The sequence below is a fragment of the Pieris brassicae genome, chromosome 3 (genome assembly GCF_905147105.1).
Source record: "Pieris brassicae chromosome 3, ilPieBrab1.1, whole genome shotgun sequence".
In the NCBI taxonomy this organism is placed as follows: Eukaryota; Metazoa; Arthropoda; class Insecta; order Lepidoptera; family Pieridae; genus Pieris; species Pieris brassicae.
Genome location: NC_059667.1, coordinates 11,030,539 through 11,052,888, shown reverse-complemented (window position 1 = coordinate 11,052,888; position 22,350 = coordinate 11,030,539). Strand labels below are relative to the sequence as shown.

Genomic DNA, 22,350 nt, shown 5'->3' with positions numbered 1-22,350 from the left:
TTAATAATGTTTGCGACTTTTTCATTCAAGAGTATCAAGGAGAATAGAAGAGTAGGCCGTTGCTTTCGGTGACTTTGCTAATAATTCCGAGGATATTGATGCCTTAATTGAGACCTGTAGCCTGTATTGTATTACAACAATGAAAAATGAATAAAGATTAATGAAACAATCGTACGTAATTAGTTAAAATACTGGTTAAGTAAACTGGTCATGTTTGAATATTTGCTTATCATGTATATATGCTGTAATTTATGTCGTATTCTTCATTAAATAACATACTCTACCTCTGAATATTCAACGGGTGCCAGCTAGATGGCTTGCGGGTCACAAATCTGCATTTACCTTGTACACGATACAAAAGTTAACAATAGAAGTTGTATAATGTGCCTAATAACCGGTGATTACCGTGATTATTGTACCATTTCGGCACGTCTAATAGTGCTGAAGCACACGAAAATCCCATAACCGTAATAACTTCGTAAACAAAATTGTTAAGGCAAAATAACGAAGTATTAGAGGTGTCATTTGACTATTTCTTCCAAATTGTACTGCAATGAAATTAAAACTTAAATAGAATAAATATATAAAAAGAATAAATATATAAAAATCTATAAAAATAATCTGGTAAATGTAGTTACCATATCAATAAACTAATAAACCGCCTCAATCTAAATAGGTAAATAAATACTAAATTAGTTTGTTTAGTTCGGATTAAATGGTGTGGGCAATAGAAATAGATTTTTGCACTTTATTACTGATATCAATCCTATATCCTATAGGTAGCACCGGTGTAATGTGATTCATCGGTTGAAAATCACTTAACGCGCCAGTATAATATAAGAGGTCAAATTGCAATATAATAATTGTACGTAAAATTTGCATCAAATTGAATCGCTTGTGGTACGAAATGGTTGGCGAGTGAATAGACGTATAGACGATACATTAAGTGGTCTCCCCATCCAATTTTAGTTTCGTGAAGTATTGCGATAGGACACCAATATAAAGTTACTCCTCGATTTCACTTACGGGTCGCGGAACTATCTATTAACTGCGACATGATCACAGGGCTGTGAAAAGATACGCGAGGCACTAGATTCGTCTGTAATAACCCATGTGTATATAAATATGAATGTTAGTGCTTTAAGGGAATTATGAAAAAATAGAAATATATATTGCCTCGGTCATAGGGGCCAAGACTTATAACTGAAAATGCACATAGAATACAAGGTCATAACTCTCATTGGCTGATGTCCCCTTAGATCGACTCGGATGTAAGCGACATGAGGGCAACTTAAACAGGCTGGGGCTGAGGCTGTGTATATTTTATCACACACATCTTGTTTTTTAATTGATTTAGCTCAGAGTTTAATAATTAATGTAACAAATTAAACCTAATCTTACTTTTTATTGGCATTAAGTACTACGATCAGCAACATCAACAGAAGCCGTATTGTTACATACATATTTAATGTTCCTCTTATAGTTCCGATAAAGGCATCGTGATTGGACCATTATCCGTCGCACGCGATACTAATCTTTATGTTCTATGCGATAGAAATGATTTCATTTTTATAGCGGCCTGTCAGGCGCAGAGTGGATGACAGATTTTATAGAGTTTTAAATGTTTAATTCGTGACTTGGAAGTTGGAAGACACCTACGAATAATTGATAGGGACTAAATATTAATTCAGATTCTTGGAAAATAACTATTAATACTCTCTGGTCAATTGTTATTGAATGTACCTTATATCATAAGTAATATATATATATATATATATATATTTATCTATACGATTAGGATAAGCTATTAAGGAATGATAAAAAAAAATGATAAACTAATTTGACTTACATGTAATCATCGGACGTCGAGGCAGAATACAAAATTCCACCTGTATCACCTCGACCTCCGACGTTCCACGACTGAGCGTTTTTCAAGGCAATTTTTGCCACGCACCACCGCTATGTGGAACCAGCTGCCCACTGAAGTATTTCCGAACCAATTCGACTTAGGGTCCTTCAAGAAAAGAGCGTACAAATTCTTAAAAGGCCGGCAACGCACTCGCGAGCCCTCTGGCATTGAGAGTGTCCATGTGCGACGGTATCACTTAACATCAGGTGAGCCTCCTGTCTGTTTGCCCCCTATTTTATAAAAAAAAATAGTGTCAAAGCTCGGTGGCATAATGACAGTCGACAGGTACATGTCATTGTCAATAATAATGACTATGGAGTCACTATTACTATTGACTATCGAATACTGAACTTGTAGATCTATTAATATTGGCAATCGAATAACCACGCTTTTACGGTTATAAACTGATTTGACTTTGACGAAGTAAATTTATGAGCTCTGTGACATATAATGGCAATGGGAGCTGACAGTAATGCTATTGCTTAGGCTTATATATATCATACCAAAACGTAGTTTTATATTGTGCTACGTATGTATCTTGATATATCCTTGTCAAAATTCAGAAAGTCAGTCGTAGGATTAAGAAAATCTTTTCTATTTATCTAGATTATCTAGAACAGTTCGACTGATAATATTACATAGGTACCGTACATACTACTTTAAATACGACAAGAAAAAGTTTACTGTACTAATAGTAGATCAAAAGACGTACGAATTGGCAAATATCGAATCAATTACAAGAGCGTCTATCCTAGCGTTAAATCGAAACCAAAAGGGAAAAAGTTAAAGTATCTATTACGAATAATTAATAAACACAGAAGTAAGCTTGAATGTAAAGTACAATGGCTTGAATAATGAATGTATTTCTTCCAAAAATTTACTAAAGTGCAACAAGTCTGAATAATTAAATTAAATAAGTATAACCACAACATGTTTAGTAAATTTAAAAGTAGAGCTTAGATGCATCTTATACCCAAGTTGTCTAATAAAAACACGATCTTTCAAGATTTAAGTAAGAAAATACTTCAAGTTAGTAAAATCGCGGGTTGAGCCTAGTTGCCATAAACAGTATTCCAAGTTAATGACCTCGAAAATCTGCAGCCCGCGAACGCTTATCTTGAGGCTATCAACGGATTTACGAAACAATTTTCGTTCTTAGCGTTAAAAATGTAACGTCATCACCGAAAATGTTTTTCTTATTTTATTTGTAGCGCGGTGGTGTGGTGTATAGCTCGTACATATTGAACGCAGATAGAACGTTCCCCTTCATATATATATATCTATGCATATTTATAAAATGTATATGTTATTAAAGTACGTAACAGGGCTTATAAATTGCTAGTTCTATAAATTACCGTATATTCGAAGATCAATAATAATGACCAAGGAATCTCTATTACCTAAATTCTTGATGAGTACATACACTCCAGGTTACTGCGTTGGTAGTCAGTAGTGGTAATTGAAACACAGACTTGAAGGTAAATAAAAAAGATAAAATAATTATTTAAAATGTTTATTAATAATACTCCAGTCCTCATTACGATATTTACAAAATACAAAGGAAAATTAATATCCGATGAGTAACATTCTCTTAAAAACGTATATACGTACAAATGAGCCCGTATATAACTGCTACTAAGGAACATAGCTAGTTACGACCATCTACAGCCTTATTAGTTATTTTACTTTACAAGAATTTATGGAAAGAGGAGTTTAGACATGTTTAAAATTACGCTTCACTCACTTTGTGTCAAAACCTTACTAGAAATACAAATATTAAAACTAGTCGAGTATTTACGAAATGATCCATTAGTGAGATTTTCAGCATTGAATAATGTTGCCTTCAGCTAAAAGTAATACTTTTTTTATCTAACTCTCTATTGCCATTTTCGAATTACGATGATTGAAGCGTAATTTAAAACTACATTATTAACAGAATGGTTAAAAGATTAATTTATGAAAACAGTCGATAGAATTTTAATAATCATTTAATTTATTTGTCTTCTAATTAAATTACGGAGATCTCTTGTTAGAAACTCAATGAGAAGCTAACAGCAATTTTTTTAAATTCCGACTTTCCGATAGGTAACCTCCTTCTAGGAAAAGTAACCCTCCCTCGACTAGTACGTTTTGTCGAAAAAAACCTCTAACAAGAGCTGCATCTGTACCTCAGTATTAATGAGAAATCTTTGCAAAACTGGCACATTGTTGATCTTTTGTCTCTTGTTTTTATTTACGAGAAACAATGGCCGACGTCACGATGCAAGTGCAGCTTGACTCGCGGAATTTTTTTTCTTTCTTTCGTACTTTGTGTTTTAAATTCCGCGTTTTAAACTTCCGAATATGAAAATAAACTTATCCAGTTTTTAATCACTGTATTTATTAAGCTGTAAGTGTATTTATTAAGTAGTTAATAAATTACCTAAAATTACATCGAAGAAAGTCGAGAAGAGATCTCCCTCACATTCACCTAGTATATTATGTTCTAAGAACAACGTAAACATCTCAACTGCAACTACTAACTGATAATAATTTTATTTACAACAATAATTATTTACAACGCATTAGTCTAGTTTACGTATTTATTTTATTTACATCCTGGCCATTTACAAATTCGTAATGGAATGTAAATTGTTGAAAGAAGAAGGAAGCTATCTTTACGAAATATCATTTTTACACTGAAACCGTTAAATGGCGCTTTTAACACGTACATAACATCAAACGATAATACTACTTGTATTATAGTCTAATTTTAATATATTTCGTAAAGATTTGTCCTAAGTCGTGCAGTTTGCCTTTATTTATGGTTAAACTTCACTGTTTCCATTTAGTAAGTACGTTATAACGACTTACATAATCTGCAAACATTGGTTTCGATAATATCGTAAAATAATATCACATATTTTCAGTACTTAGAGTAATTAATAAATTAGGACTTTATAAGCATTCATAATGTGTTGATTATCGGTTAAGCTTATAATATAGCTATATTGATTACGTGATTTCAAAAATCTTACTAAATACAAATAAATGTTCAAGAATAATTGAGGAAATCTTTAGTTAGTTTTTTGAAACGAAAGTGAAACACTAAGCTATATAACAATATCATCTTCCCATAATTAGCCAATGACTAATTCAAATTGAAAAGTTCAAACAAATAGAGGATTCAATAATTGTGCCTGCAATGCCTGGCTTAACGAAAAACTCGTTGTTTATTAAACCATATAAACAATCAGACTTTATGAGAAGATCAATGTTATACATATTTTGAAGGAGTTCTTACAATTATTATTCTAACGTATTTCAATTAATCAATCTAATTAAATCTCGTTAAGTTGTTTGAGACGAAATTTTTGTTTGTTTCAAAAGATCACACGACTCAATGGGAAGAAAACTAAATATTCAAAGATAAATTAGATTATTTTGTGGTAATAATAGAAGCCAATGAAATTATAAACGTATTATTGGTGTCTATTTTTGGATATTTAAATATTTCAACTGTTTTGACAGGTTACATTTGTAACGAAATTAACGGTTATCTGAATTCAGTCGAAGCAAAAGCGTCCTTTATTCTATTTTATTTGTCTGCCGTCATTTTACGCGTCTTTTTGTATGCTAGGTTAATTTTCTTGAAGAATTATTAAATAAAAAATATGTTTTCATTGCATGCAAGTTATGTTAACAGCGACAATGTATGAAGAATTTCACACTTTTAAAATATTCTTAACACGAGTTAAGTTCATATAACAAAATTTCCATCTCAAATCATGAGTGAGAAGGGTGATCATCTGCCGGCCATCGAGGAGAGCAGGTAGGTGAAGAGAGCACAGCTCAGCTGAGATGTTAGGTACGTCGCTCGGTTACTCGTCTGCATTGCGGCCGGATGCTCGCCTGTTAAAGATATTCACGTTGATTCACACATTTATATAAATGTTAGAATTATTACACAACAAATCGAAGTATTAAGCAAGTTTAAACAAGAAAATAAATATTAAAGTGGTATTTAAAATCTTATTGTGAACAGTCAAAAATAACACAATACAAGTACAATTTAATATAAATAAGGAAACAATATTTTCATATATAATTAACAAATTATATCAGCTTAATTATCCAGAAATAATGACAGTAATTAAACTAATCAGCTTTATTGCTTTAGCGCATACAAATGTAATAGAACAATTATAATAATACCGAAACAAATATGGACGTGTTAATGGAAAACAGATACAATACAATTTCGCATGATAATATGGGCTTAACGTATTGAACTGAATTATTACTATTTTCGTTATGATAGATTGTTTAATTACGTGGGTGATTAGTTTTTAGGTTAAGTACAACTCATTAACACTGATTGATTGAAGATTTCTTTTCAAAAATGATTCCTAATCTAGCATATATTTAAATATTCTCTATGATGGAACTGTATTTTAATTAAACTTGGGTTAATGTTTATAAGAATTTAACTGTCCCTTCCTTGGTGTGTAAGTTTGTTCTTTTAACTTTCATATAAAAGATAATTTGTGATCAACTATTTCCTCGCTCTGGCGATTGAGACTAGTTGTGTTTAGTATTTTGTTGCATACGAATCAGGTTACTTAAAGATTCGAAGAGCAACTCGCTCTCGAGCGGATTCTTTCAGGCAACTACAATTATGAGACATGATATGATGAAGAGTTTTTGGTTAGGAACGGTTGTGTAGAACTTTACTCTAGTACAAATGCTTAACAATTCTTGACATACCGTTGAGTACATGAACGGACACAGAAGCCGGGTGCGCATTGTTGGGAACACATGTATAGTTTCCAGAATCTGTTAGCGCAGCCTTGGTGACTAGCAGCTTGCTAGTAGTACCGCCTTCCGTCTTCTCTGTCTCCAAGCTAATTCCTCCTCGAGGTGAGTCAAAGTCCACCACAGCATTGCCGTGGTACCTACAAATTAACCAAAAATGTTAATGAATATGAACACTTATTCGCTGTTAAAGAAGTTAATTTAAATGTGTAGTACTTGCTTAAACCAAAGATTATTAAGATTAAAATATTGAAAACAATTCTGTTGTTAATCTGTAACAGTGAGTAAATATTCCGGCCAGTCCCTCGGGCCCAGCCCTTTGAAATGAGCTTGACAACGTCTTTGAAAAATCGCCAGCCCCCTTTCAGATGTTATCAGAAAATTCATAAATATTTTAACAGAACTTCACCGGGTTATTATCCTGTCGTGAAGGTTTTCAGAGAGCTTTATAAATACAAATTGGCTTAGATAAATTATCTTCGTAATCCTTAGGGAGTGGCTTATCGAATTTAATCAGAAGTAGGAAAGCTTTTCTTATTCTGAATTAACCTTATTTTATCATAGCAAAACGTCAGACAATAATTATGAATAACGGTGATTAATGGCTCTTTTGTTTGTTAAATTTAATAACTTGGTTAAAATTTATTTAGAAATAATTTGAATCTATAGTAAGCTTACCGATGTGAGAGTATACCTACCACAGGACTGAAGCGCTAGAGGGAGGCGAGGAGTGGACATTGACGGAGCAGGTCAACGATATCGTGCTGCCTTTCTTTACGTACACGTCTTGCGACCCCCAGATAGTGGCCGCAGCAGCTGATGATAGAGACACACAAATTAAAACATTGATACAAGTGAGTACTTATTTATCTAAATAGGATACTTTCATGAGTCATACATTAATATTTAATTGTTAAGAGCCTCTAAATATAGAAAACATAAAGAAAAATATTGTGATAGAACGTCATTACATTTATTTTGATATTCATTTCAAAGGCGACGTTAATAATCTATAAATTCTTTCAAATATATAAATATCAAACGACTCATCATCTTTTCAAAGATAGCTGTTCCGCAATTTGAATAATATTATGCCAAATGTCTTTACGAACGTTCTTTGACTTTGTTTAGCCAAAGTTTTGTATTACGTATTTTATAGAATAACTGAATTTAATTCAGACATGCATTCTGTAATATTAATTTTATCTCATAAAACAAACAATACTTTAAAGTTTAAACACAAAAGAAATTCGTGCATCGGACTGATTAACAACATCGAAATAGCAACGTAGCGAAACCCAAACAGTGTTTGTTGTAAGAATTGGAAGAATTGTTTTCACAGTCATTTTACATTATCGAGAAATCGTTTACAATGTTTTGAGAAAGACTTTCTCAATGTTTATGTAAGTTTATATATCTGTTTGGGATTCACTTTTGTATTGTAAATAGGAATGAGGAATACCTGAGGATCGGGGCGGAGGCTGGGGCGCGGGGGTGAAGGACTCATCTGCAATGCACAATATAACAGCTTAAGGCAGGGAAACAAGCGGTGCAATAATAGTTAAAAAGCTTGTGGTAAAACTTATACTTTTAAATGTACTTTTTAATGTACTTTTAAATCTGTATTTAATTGTAACTTTATATTATAGTTGATACCAAGGTTATCTTATTGAAATTATATATATATATTCGTTACTGAACTAATATCTAAGCGGCGTTTTTGATGATACGTGATAAAGAGCTGAATAATGGCATGTAATGTAACTCATAACTTTTATATCGTATGAAATATATGCACATTTAGGCGAGGTCGGTTATTTTTCAGCGTAACAAGCGCTGTAATTGGCCGGGAACAGAATTTGAGAAGCGCTTGATGTATTATGTTGAGCGCTGGCGTGCGGCTCGCTTTACAAATTGCGGTTGTGTAACAAATGACGAATATAAAAACTATGTTATTTCCTCGACGTTTCAGTGAAATTATTTTGTAACAAAACTCTTTTAGCGTCTCATCAATCGCCCGATGCGGGGGAAAAGGATCGCTTTTCAACTTTCTAATGCCATTAGTGAACCTGTGGGTTCGTTGATACAGTTACGCATGTTATGCTCCACTATACACACTACTACATGCTGCATTTGCAAATTAACGAAGTTTGTGTTAATACATCGCTAAATTTTCTTGCATCTTTCTAATCTGACAGTTCGACGCTCAGTATTTGATATGAAACGGTGAAATAAACCCTTTAGGTTAGTCACTTTAAAGACCAATTAATTTTTACCCTCAACTTCGAAGCGACCGTTTAATTATTCAAGCACAATCTCAAGCTTCGCGCCGACTTTCTTTAATTTTAAACTGCTGTGATCTTTGATCATTATTATTTGCGACTTCAAATGATTTTATCAGAAATACAAATATTACACTTCAGTAATTGCGAAAAGAGAATTCTTAGAGAAAACACGTCATCAGTTGGTATACATTTCGGGTAAAAAGTACAACTGTTGGAATGCACCGTAAATCTTGGAGCATGCTTAGTATTTACACTGGCAGTGACGTAATGTAAGCTGGACATTGAAATCTGGACCTGACCTGGACCTTGCATTCTTAATAAGCCTGTTCGGTCGGTGCTTATTCTGAAAGCACATTGCAATAGAATTCCGATATTTTATTTAAGAAATCGCTCTCTAGTTTAAGTTATGATTTAGCCAATTATCGTCATTGCTTTTCATTAGTACTTTAGAGTTCAGTTTCCTTATCGATTGCGTTACCGTTGAAATATACTATATTTATATATATATTTTTATATATTTATTATTATTTATATATATATATTTATAATATAATATATTTTCAGTGATAGTTCAGATCCGTCCATTTCCTATTCATTCCGGTTCAATTCTGTGTGCCATTTCCCTATCTGCGCTCTAGAAATTGCGTTGCGGAAGCTTTTAGCCGTTTCCAGCGGTCATTTATTGTTTCAATAATAAATGTACGTTTCGTTAGAACATCAAGATACAAAGGATTTAAAGAATGAGCAACATATTTGGTCATACATCACGAGTACGCGCGTTGGCGTGGGCCCAGCATGATACAGGACTTAGAGTAATGGCTCGTAGTTTGTATCATGGCATTAGCCTCCCCCTAATATGACGAGAGATGAATGCCAGATTACATCTAACCCTCTTTTCATATTATTCACTTGCAGGCCTCTCGCATTCAGAATTTGGATAGGTGGAGCCGTTTTGATTAGTTTTCTCTTCGCCGAAGTTCCTCTTAGTATATTTCTCACTGTAATAGTTTGCATCAAATGTTAAGGAGGGCATAACCACATTTATTTGAATGCCTTTAGTACTTTATAATATGTTAATGATGAAAGGTACGGTACATCTATAATGTGAGGAAGAACTTAGATTATAAGGTTTGAGGTACTAACATTGTATTCAATATATACACTAAATAATTACTTTTAATTATAATTTGATACTTGCATGCTAGTTTGATATTACTAATTGTGCGATTTTTTTAGTTCATCATACTCTTAATACGAAAATGTTTAGAACTGGCCAGTTAGAAACATTGCATATGAAAACTTTTTTGAATTTCAATTTTAGAACTCTTTGGTAACCTAGTGCATTAATTGCATTAATTTGTCATTTATTTTTGTGAATTGGCGATAAATCTAAAACGCTTAGTACACGTGAAAATTAACCTAACGCGAGAAAATTTTCGGTCAATGATTAATTATTATAACTTTCGTTGTGGGCCTACTCAAAAACAAAGCTACGATAGGCTGCGATTAGCATTTCTTAATGAAGCCCCATCAAGAGCCACTATTTACAATTGATTTAACGAGTTTAAGCGTGGACGTAGCGACTATTGAAGATAACATCAGTGCTGTGCAACGCATGATAGAGGAAGATAAGAGAGTGCCCTATCGGCAGATACGGTCAAGCCTAGGCATTGGTACGAGTCAAGTTCAAAAAATATTACACGAACAAAAGGCGTCAGGAAGCTTTGTACCAGATGGATTCCCCATACTTTAACCGACGACGCACTCCACAAAACGGACTGTTCAATATTTGTCTATGGCAGGTGTCGAGATAATGAGTCATCCGCCTTACAGTCCTGACTTGGCGCCCTGCGACTTTAATTTATAAACAGAACTAAAGATAAAATTCGAGGTATTCGCTTTACGAGCCCTGAAGATGGGGTAAAAGCGTACGAAAATGCTATAGAAGAGACCAAAAAGGAAGAATGAACCCACTACTTTTCTCAGTGGTTCCATCGAATGCGACGATGTGTAGAGAGGAACGGAGATTACTTCGAAAAACAATAAAAGTATTGGTAACTTTCTATATTAAGCCGTTTTTCATTTTCTGAACATTTTCTGTGTTACCTAGGTATAGCAAGGTAAATGCAAAGCTTACGCAAATATTATTATGGTTGATGTTAATAAGGACGGCGAAAGTAGTTATAATTAAACATTAGTTTCTATTCATATAAGAAACGTGTGAATATAACAGAGGGCATGGATATACCGTTACCGGTGGCCATTAACTCGAAGCGATATCACGTACGCTTCGTGCCCAATACGCTCATCCCAACTTCTGCTATCTTTGACTTTCATATATTACCTCGAGTATACAGATATCATCATTTACTCTAGATTTTATTACGAAATTATATTATATATGTTGAAATACATAATATTGTACAATTAATGATAGAATGTTCTTATAACTTAACTATATTTAGTTATTTATTTATAAACAGAAAAATAATACTATTGACATAATTAAATGAAAAGAAAGGCAACTGGCGGTCTTATCATATTCGAGCGATCTCTTCCAGGCAACCACTACAGCTATTCTATAATCAGTTTAATATCAATATGTTTGAATTATTCAATTGAAATAAATTGTTTTGTATAATGTATAAATATAAATTGCATAAATCTCAAGAAATAGTACCTTCAACGCTAAGCATAACGGCCATATTAATTTTAGGCTCAGTGTTGATTTGACACTCGTAGACGCCCGCATCTCGGGGCTGGACGTAGTCAATCTTCAGGTCCCAGTCGTCCGAGGGCTCTGGATGTAGGACACTGAACCTTGCATCTCCAGTGTAGGTGAAGATGTGAGAGGTTAGAATATGCAGGTCACGCTTCCTCATCCATGAGACCTAAGAAAAAGTATTACGTTGTTAGCGATCGTTATGCGCATAAGGCGGTCACGTTTGTATCGTAACGGCTTGGAATTGTTTATGAAACCAATGCAAAAAATATTAATTAAATAATATCAAATTACAATGAAGTATGGAAAACACGATATGCTATGCTTTTTTTAATTTTTCTTTGAAATAATAATATTAAAATGTTTTATTTTCTTATCGACACAAATATAATGATTTTTACAAGCTGAATTATATATAAGAATGTAGAAAATTAACAAATACTTAATTATAAATGTAATTTTTCTAAAACTTGCGCACATGAAGGCCTTAAAGTGTCTATAATTAAAAAAAAACTTCAATCAATTCAAACGCAACAAGAAAAGTTGAAGAGATATTTTTAATTAGAGCATTAGGAATTATATCAAACATTTCTCACAAATCCACTTAAAAGATTTAAGACGCGCCCTTTGATTAAAATTACAACAATAAACGCCAAATTATATTTTTAATCCGAAGCCTTGGAGAAATTACGAAAATAAATTCATTCCTTTGTTAGATTTTTGTTTTGTATGTAATTAGTGTGGACTGAGCCGTAATTAAGCAAACGGACGGAAACTTTACAGCTTCTAAAATAATAAAATTGAGGGCGAAGCTAGTTTTGAGGCGGCATTTGAAGAATGAATGCTTAGATCTCTTTCAAAGATTCAATAATAAACAAGAATAAATGTTACGTTTAAGTAGATTAAACAGTGTTAATTTTATAAAATAAAAAGTATACTTTAGCGAACGAGAAAGAAAAAAGAAAGATCTAATCAGAGAATAATTTTGTGCTTTATTTCGAAATGATTCAATATTTAGAGGCTGGTGAAACTCAATCTACTATAGTTGTCCTTTCCTAGCCATTTCGTGTAACTAGCTATTTTCCTTTCGCGTCACGGTTCAATCTATAACTCTGTATAGTAATATTCGAGCCGTCAGGGTGATATTATAGGGGTGTTGATCCCTTCGCCATTAATATGGCGGTCAGCGGAGCGGGGAAGGATCGACAGTGAAAAATGATATTGTAGTCTGCAGGTGGAGATAAGAAAAGGGCTTGACGAGTTCTTGAAAGGGATTCTGACGCGGTGCTGCTGACTGACAGGCGTTCTTGTGACATTTTTTTGCGGAAACCCTCGGAGACGAAAGAGTTGTCTGTGATATTAATGAAATATTGTGATTATTAATCAACAAAAAGTCTCACCCTTCAAACTGTTTTTAATTAGAAACTTAGGTAAAAAGTAATTGTTATTTATCCACAGAAGCAAGTTTGAGTATATTTTTAAAAATAATTATTATTTGGCAAGATTTCTTGATACAATAATTGTCAAACTTTTCACGCGACGCTACAAAGTAAATAAAATAGGGATAATAAATAAATTACATCAAGATTAATTTCGCTTTGTGAGGATTTGAATCCTATTTTTCAATTTAAGTTGCTAGAAAAAAGTTTCCGTGGCCAAGAAAGTATTATCTTAAGGTGTCAAGGTTTTGAAGTTTTGTTATTTTCATTGTAAGTTGTTAAAGCTTTTATTAGGTTGGATACTACTTTAATATTTTTATTTTAAAAATCCTCTTCTACATAAATGCGTTGATTTGTTTTAATCTTGTGTTAAAATTAAAAACTAAACTTGGTGAAGTAAATTGGACAAAGGATAGTATTTGATATAATAATATTAGCGTTAACTATTTTTCCTAAACTATTATATAAAAAAACAGTATTTCTTTAAAACACAAAACCACATCTTAATATACGTATAAAGGTCTACCAAGTAGACCACCCTACCCTACCAGGTAGGGTGGTCTGAAATTGATTACAGGCTACATAAAATCGGCAAGACGACCACAGCAGTGGCCACTTGATTAACTGGCGCAATACATCACCTCCTCCGTCTGACAATTGCATTTACAGACGAAGCGGCCTTAGGAGATGTAACAATGGTCAAACTGACCCCGAGGCGATCATATCCCTTCCTTTAATGTATCAAATATTGATATTAGAAATGGACGTGTAAATGTTTTGTCCAAAAATACCTAATGATTTCTTTTAGATTTACTTACTTCATACATACACTTCTTTCATAAGACGAGAGATTGTTCCGCTACTGGTGTAGTTTATTTGTATTTTTTTCTCACATATCTATCTTAAGGCCCTAAGGGAAAGTGAAACCAGTGAAAGCTGGTGATCGCACATCTTCAATCTCCTTTTAGATTTTACTAGGTTATTTGAGAAAAAAATCACCTCCTAGTTACCATATATATACATAGCTTTCAGCTAGTTTGGAATAATAGAGCTTTCCGAGAATTGTTGGACTGTATCAGATTTGATGTAAACTTGAAGTACATTGTTAACTAAGTAGTTTTGGATGCAAAGACGGTAACGGAGCTTTCCATTTAGAATTATACTGAAGGTGACTTGAGAACATTGAACATTTGAATTCGCAACATTATCATTATCTGATAGAAGTTTCGAAGACACGTTTTACAAGTTCAAATATTTGTAACGTGAATATAATCCTAATCGATAAACGAGATGAACGACCGATCTTAAAACGTAACGAACTTATTTAGACTCGCTTATAGTTAGGTAAATAAAATATTGTCGTTAGCTGGCTACCGAGGCATCTCGTTGTCTCTCTCCGCACCCTTTTTTACATATTTTATTCCTTTTGACAGACCAATAAATAATTAGTTTTTATTACTAAATGCATACTAAAGCAACATATGCATGGAAATATTAAAAAAAAGTACATGTATAAAAATAGAACCACAGGAAACTAGTGTGTAATATAATATCACTTATATTGAGTGAGTTATGAATTAAAATCTATATTGTATGTATTATGTACTAACAGTTCTATTTCCTATGTGTTTTGCGCGACATCGTAGCACCGCCGATTCGCCAACCACTGCCGATACATTCCTCGGTGACACATCGTCAAAGTAGGGCCTCTCTGTTCTCTCTACGCTGCTCAATGCTGACAGAACCCCTAGACCTGAAAAATAACAACAGGTCGCAAACAAATATAATCTGTTATCATCGAAGGTTAAAAATAAATGTGTGTCTCTAAGCTACGAACTATGACTACGGCGGATGAAATCGTCTTAAATTTCTTTGCAGTTCTAGATGACGGTCTCTTCCAAGCTATGGGCTGTTTTTATAATTCCCGGTTATAATGGTGAAACCATGTCCACATTTATGAATCGAGCCAATAATCGGTCAAGATCTTGTTGTAGCAAAAGGAAACAGGTTTGTGAATTTTTAGTCTTGTTTGTTTCTGCGCGTCAGAAAGCCTTCTGGGCACCTGTATAATATTTTGTGGCTTACTAATTATACATTTTTAAGCAGAGATATTTTATTACCGTGCAACCTTCATTTTTGTAATTTTTTAATGGTTGACGCATTTATTTTAAGATAAATTTATTAAAATTACAGCTAACTTTAATCTTTATTCATATTTCAATTACCAAGTTATATTAGAAATGCATAATAAATATAAATTATAAGCCCCTTTTAATATTAGAAATCATGTCTTATAAAAACGTTATTGAACTTGTAAAGGGTTTATTCAAGAGGTCAGATAAGGTCGTATACACTACCCAATACATATTAACGAGATCTATGATAAACATCATTAATATTCGGTTCATTGCGCCAATCTTAATCTGTGAATATGAGTGATTTTTTATTTATTTTCATTACATGCTATTATTATCGAGGTATATATTTAATACTATGTTATTTAAATTTATTTCATACCAGTGTAACGTTAATGAAAATGGTAATTTCTTCTCCATCATGATGATTTTGCCTTCATTTGGCTATAATTCCGTTAACAAATGTTCTAAAGTTTCACAAATGAAGTAACCACACGGCATTGTGTAGAAAAAGGTGACATTTTCATACTGCATACATTTCATCAGTCACCGGAAACATGACGTCACACCGAACCGGAAAAGGAAATCCATCCATCTTTGATAGTTGTTGTTAATAATCATACTATTATTGCCATGGCTATTTTATAATTTTTACATATTTTAGAGATGCGATCGCAGTGAGCCAACACATCTTTTTGTTCATCAAATGATGTTCGGTTGGTTTTATTTAAGGGAAAAAACAACATTAATTTCTTTCCTGTTCGAACATTATTTTACAATTATTAAACGTTGCAATTAGCGTTTTAATTAATTATAAGTCAACGTCCTGAATATAAAGATATTCTTTTGAAACCACATACTCTTGTACGTTCATGAATATCGCGACAAAGACTGACTTCCAATATTCGACAGTATATTATGTTACAAAAGTTATTACACTCTTATATTTGTAGCCAATTTAATTTATTACTCCAATTTTTACACAATGGCACTGTTTTCCTCATGTTCCATTGAAGCATGCTTAGAAGAATTTAGTACTCGTTCCTATATAAGGCAAAAAACCTCAATTCAAAAGCATATTTCTTTGAGGCCCGGTGCAGTATTTGTGGGGAAATATTTGTGTCGTGTTCCAGAATGTTACTATACAGTTGTACAGCTGTCCAGAATGTCAGCAGTTCCGGCTACCGAAGCCTCGCGTGTTGCCACGTTCCAAAAAATTATCCGACCTAAACGAATGTATTTTGAAATTTCTTGCTTAAGGTCGACGCAGTGGCGTATATTGAATATATTCATAAAAAAACTATATACAGTATCAAAATGTTAAAGAGGTATAATTGAAAATAATTTAGTATCATAATAATAAACATACGAAAACGTTACAAGGCAAAGAAGTATTTCAATTTATCAAGAGAGATTCTCAAAGAATAAACTGAAACTTGTGTTCATGTAAAAAAGCTGAAATGCTCAAAGCTTAGTGTTTTGTAACGATTTGCAAATGGAACTTTTTAGAGCATTAATCTGAATTCAGGCCGCGACGCGACACATTGTAGGAGAAATAAATATATAAATAAATATGCGGTGTTGTCCGCGTCGCTACGTGACCCGCATCCTGCGCCCGCACCGCCGAGCGTGAATCGCGTGCCGTGGATTTTTACCATTTTCTTGAACGTTTTGTTGTGACAGAATAAGTAAATGAATATTTGGCTCAGATCTGATTTTCATACTCAATATTCAAACACATAGGATTTTATGTTGAAAATTATCATAACTGAAAAAACATCGAATCGAAAATAAATATTGTTTCTACTTCTAATTAGCGGGTATTACTTATCAAAGAGGTCTCAAAGTGAAATACTTTCTTCAGATATTATTTGATGGCAAGAATTCATTCCAACCACTATAATGCACTTGGAGTGAGGGTAGAGGCAATAAAGCTTCCACGGGCTATCTTTAGATTATTCTGAGGAAAAAACCAATTTCAGTGGCGATAGTGGAATGTTTACTTTGACACCAGACTTATTGAGCGTCTGCAAGATGGAGCTACGAATCTGCATATAAACGTATTTTACGTGATTTATTATATTAATAAGCTGGCTTTGGAAATTTTTAACTAACTGATGTGTAATTCCTGTAATAAATGAAATTTGTTCTTATGAAATAATTTTAACATTTGTGATGTCAGGTTACATCAATTTGAAACGTTATTTCGGAGTACGATGGTATTTGGTTAAAGGGAAATTAAAACGTAATTGCGTCAAAGTGGAATTTAAATGTAGCATAAAAATCCCACACGAGTCAGGTATCTTTTATGAAATAAAATATATGGCATTCAATTAGAGTTCGCCTTTTTGGAGCTGGATTTACATCACACACGACTTAAACCCTCGCAAATAATATTTCACATTAAAGAGACTCGCAAATACACGTTATATTAATGTCTTACTGTATATCTGGCAATTCGAATATCAAAAGCGACATACATTTATATAGGAACTTTGATGGTTGAGGTTTTTAAGCTCCCGTATCGACCAAAAAGTAGAACAGGTCCTGAGGCAAACTTATATTATTTCAGAGTGATAAACTATTTCCATTTTCATAGCCCGGTAACAGGATTAAGTACGCCTCTAAAACGCGCTCAGATTCATTCGAATCAGACAACAAATTAATCCATAGAGGTTATGTAATAAAGCCGAGTATGATCCGAGAAGAGTCGTAAACTATGTAGTAATAACTTGAGTTACGGCCGTAATACACCACACGGTGGCCCCGCTGCGATGTTCGGTGGCAAGGACTGCTAAGATTGAAACCACTGCAAAACATGTTTTTAACGACATGGGCTCTGATCGGTTCACTACGTTTAAAGATTAAAGTTGTTAAAATCGTGCATGATAACTAATTGTTAAAAGTTTTTGTTGTGATTCTTGTTTTTTGTCGAACACATAAAATCAGACTGGCCCACGGATTCCGAACCCTTTTTCGGCTAGGGAAAATAATTAGGAGCGTGTAATGAGTACAGTTGTGATGTCAATTGCCCACGGAACAGATATATATATATATATAATTACAAATCCTTGTTACAAATACTTTTACAATATAACGCTTACTGTAATAAAACTTGTTTCCCTAAATCGGGCGCAATTATTCTTAAAGCAATAATCATTTCGCCAATTTTCAACGTACATAACGCACGGAAGTGCTTACAAAAGTGTCTTCAAGTCGGACAATGGCCCTGGCGTGCTCTCAACTACTATAAATCTTGCCTAATGGCGGTGGCTATTGAGGATCGAGTGATTTCATATCTGTTAATCTGTTTGAGTGCAACCCCTGATATTTATGCTTCGGTGATTTATTGTAAAGCCTTTGAAATTTAATTGCAATTTGCGCTTGAGAGCCTAAACGTGTTATGTCACTGGTCTAAAAGCAATAAACGACGCAGACTCTTCCTACTGACTGTTGAAAAAAAGCTTGTAATAAGTAGTTAGTGATGTCGTATAGTATAAATATCGACCGGGTCTTTATTTAATATAAAAACATATAACGCACGGGAGCAATGGTGCCACATAAGGTTTTACGACAAATGAGAGAGGAGAATATTAAAACATCAAAAATTTTCAAGTCTCTTAAATAGTGTTATTTGCAAATAAAAGTAATGATGTCTTAGCGAATTTTGTTTTTTATGTTGCTACATTTAAAACAAAACTTATTTAATTTCCTAAATAATGATATCTGGTTATCATCTCCAATTCATTTCAATGGAAGTAATTTTCACATATAATATCCATACCTCTAATCGCTAACAAGCCGTATCGTCATTTATCCGACGATCCGAGTGACAAACGGCACGAAACAAACAAAATAACTAGATAAAAAACCATTTAGGGCCTTTATTGGCCATAAAGATGCCCCTTGTTTATAGTTCGGACAGGGGCCGAGGTGTGATTAACTTCGCGACAAGTTCATTTAAACTCGACTCTGGAGTTTCCGGTGCGGTCGGGACCAAACATGGTCTAAGTTTCCCCAACTATTATTATTACGCTGTAGTTTTAGGTGAGCGATAGTTTAACTTAGTCTAAATAGAGATTTCATATTAACAAACTAATTGCTTTAATAGAAAGCCTAAGTTCGGAAAACATATTTGCAATAATCTTAAAATACATTGCTATCTGTGTCGCTGTCTACGATAAACCATTTCTCTAATACCTGTCGACCACCTGTCGAGGTATTTCCGACTAATACTTTCGAATCCTTGAACGACAATAGAATCAAATCTCGGGCAATGCGATGCGATGTGTCCATGAATGAAGTCACTTAACATTTTAATTAAATAAACATGGATTAAAAAATAATAGATTCGATCGTATTAAAATGTTTTCATTTTTATTTCAGGCAATTAGAGGCATCACACTTCCTAAATAAGTTGAAAGTGAATCACCCCTCCGAAGTTGTGTAACTTAATTTGAGCACCATTAACAACTAATGGGCCGCCACTTATCGCTTCTGACGCGATTACCTCGTCATTTTACGAAATAGCTAGCGAGTGTGGTGTCTAACACAAACATTCTCAAATATAGCTTATTTTAATGAAAGTTATTGCACGTTAAAAGCATTTTTGTTAAGGGTGTTGTACTCTTTTTCGTTACGTTTATGGATACAAAATTGCAATTGATTTCAAAACCAAAAGTGTAACAAATAAATAGTGTATGACAAATAACTCTTTATTATTTTCGTTAAATTTATTTGGATGAAAATTGGTTTATTGTTGATATTTTCATTTGTAATTCGTAGCACGCGATCGCAAAGCAAATTATTTTACATTAAAACAATGAAAAGCCGTACATGCGTCATGAGGTTTAGCATAATAGACTTAATTAATAACGGCTAGGCTTAGCGCAAACATAATTCCGATCTCATGAGCCGAAATTAAGCCAGATAAACTTGTCGTAATCGATTAAGCCTGGCTTTGCTCTCAATCTATTACTTGTTACTTAATTTATATTATTCCTTAGAAATTACTCAGCGACTCCAAACCTATTTGGCCACAAATGTATTATTCGTAACAAGATTTATCACAAAATAATATAGTGTTTGCTTCGCAAAAAAATTAGAGATTTAGAGCTTAGAGATTTACAGCTGCAATGTGAAATGAACAACCATTCAGCATACTAAATCTGAATCATAACTCCATATTGTTTTAGATTAAGTGTAGGATGTTATATGATAGAATGTTTATTTTCACAGTTTTTCCCTCAAGAATGCATACTACGGTGCTAAAACGGAAATTTAATCTTTTTAACAATAAACTTGTTAATGCAACAATCATTAGTCAAGTTTACCCGACTACAACTTTCGACAAGTTTTTTCGCCAACTCCAGGCGCTTCGATGAATTTCATGTTTTGCACTTTAACGGTAGCTCGTTAGCACTTGTTATAGACTGATTTGTTTTTATCTTTGAGAGCAATTATTTTGTAAGTATCATTAGGAAAAACGGCAGCATTTCAATTTTATGTTTTCTTTTCGCCCTTGGAAAATAAACTTATCACAATTCATAAAATAAATTAATTGAAATTAACATATTGATTTAATAAAGTATCTATATATCAATCTTTAAGTTCCTTTCGAGAACAAAAATAAACACGAGTACATTTACGTTTATTGCGGAGTCCTGAGTATTCCATAGATCTACGCGAATGGCCAGTGTCGCTGTTCGGCGGCGTGTGACTGCGCAGTAATCGCCAAACTTTCCAAATAAACATTTTATTTCAATTTTTACGACGCATTTAGAGGATATTATTGTCACTGTAGCGCTACGATTATCAATTTGATGCTCTGTTTTGTGCAGATTGCGAAGCGGCGTCTTCATGTCTAACAACTATTTTTGATCGCAGTATTATATATACCTACTATTTTTGATAATTCATTCTACTAAAGCTGAAATGAATACAAAAATAATACGAATAATGTTTTATGTTGGATACAAATTAGATAAACTAACTGAATCTTTGGGAGTGTGATAACCTAATACATTAAGTACTTAATTAAAACGTAATCGAGAATATCGTGATCCCGGTCTAGACACGAGCCGAGTCTAAACAAGTGAAACACGAACAAACAGAGACTCACAATTAACCCTTAAAAAGGGTCGACTTGTGTAAACAGATCCGAAGAAATACTCATTTCAGATATTAAAATGAAGCAAGAACCAGAAAACAAATCATAAAAAAATTCTGTGGTTTTTTGGGCAAGCTTGCAATTTTTTTATGTTTTTGCTAGAGGAATTAGAATCGGACGATACGCTATATCACAAATTGATATTTACTCGAAGTTACACTAATATTATTGAATAGTTCGTACTTTTACAATTATAAAATCATGTAATCTCTCTGTCTCTAAAATAAGTTAGTTGAATTGTTTTATCATATGTTACTAGAACAGAGTTATATCCAGGTGCAACCCGAGGGAATCCACAACTTCAAATATTAATATTACCAGCCAACGGTCATTATGAGGAAAACCGACACTCGTTTAGCTGCGGTTTTGTGTACTAATCCAAATGCAATTAGTTTTATAGCAGCTATAGTGGTCAGTCATAATATTAGGTACTAGCACGAGCTGTATCAAATAATCTTCAAGTTTCAAAAACTGTGGTGGTTGATTAGTGACAAAGTAAAACCTAATTATGTACTTTTAATATATGCTTAGCTATGGTCCTTTCACTTACATTTATTTGGTCATTAGCATAATATTATGTGTATATTAATATAAAATATACCTCATACCTAACGAACTGTCTATCGAACTCTCACGAACACAACTTCACGACTATTAAAAAGTGACTCCGTTGGCGCAGCGACCCAAACTTCATATGTTATATAGTTAACATTTACTTTAGAAGGCTTTCAGACAGAAAAATGTCAAAGTTAACAGAGTCAAGAAATTTGTGAAATATATTGCAAAGAAACTCATTGAACCCTCCTTACGTCCGATGAATAGGCGAAAAAAATATTCGGAGATATTATGGAAAAGTTAAATTTTACCCCTGAAGCTAATACCCATAATCTTGGCAAC

At 33.4% G+C, this 22,350-nt stretch overlaps 1 protein-coding gene across 2 annotated transcripts in view; it reads right to left on the bottom strand.

Moving 5' to 3' along the window:
- Nucleotides 1-3,931: 3,931 nt before the first annotated feature.
- LOC123707106 (T-lymphocyte activation antigen CD86-like) overlaps nucleotides 3,932-22,350 on the bottom strand; it is an 81,933-nt gene continuing 63,514 nt past the window's right edge. The window contains exons 3-8 of one of the 2 annotated variants that reach the window (XM_045656902.1): nucleotides 14,760-14,902; nucleotides 11,669-11,879; nucleotides 8,166-8,210; nucleotides 7,402-7,519; nucleotides 6,656-6,843; nucleotides 3,932-5,800 (exon numbers count right to left, since the gene is read on the bottom strand). In XM_045656902.1, the coding sequence (XP_045512858.1) occupies nucleotides 5,694-5,800; nucleotides 6,656-6,843; nucleotides 7,402-7,519; nucleotides 8,166-8,210; nucleotides 11,669-11,879; nucleotides 14,760-14,902 (812 nt within the window). In that variant the 3' untranslated portion in view covers nucleotides 3,932-5,693. The remainder of the gene's footprint in view (nucleotides 5,801-6,655; nucleotides 6,844-7,401; nucleotides 7,520-8,165; nucleotides 8,211-11,668; nucleotides 11,880-14,759; nucleotides 14,903-22,350) is intronic. The other variant, XM_045656903.1, reaches the window with a different exon arrangement.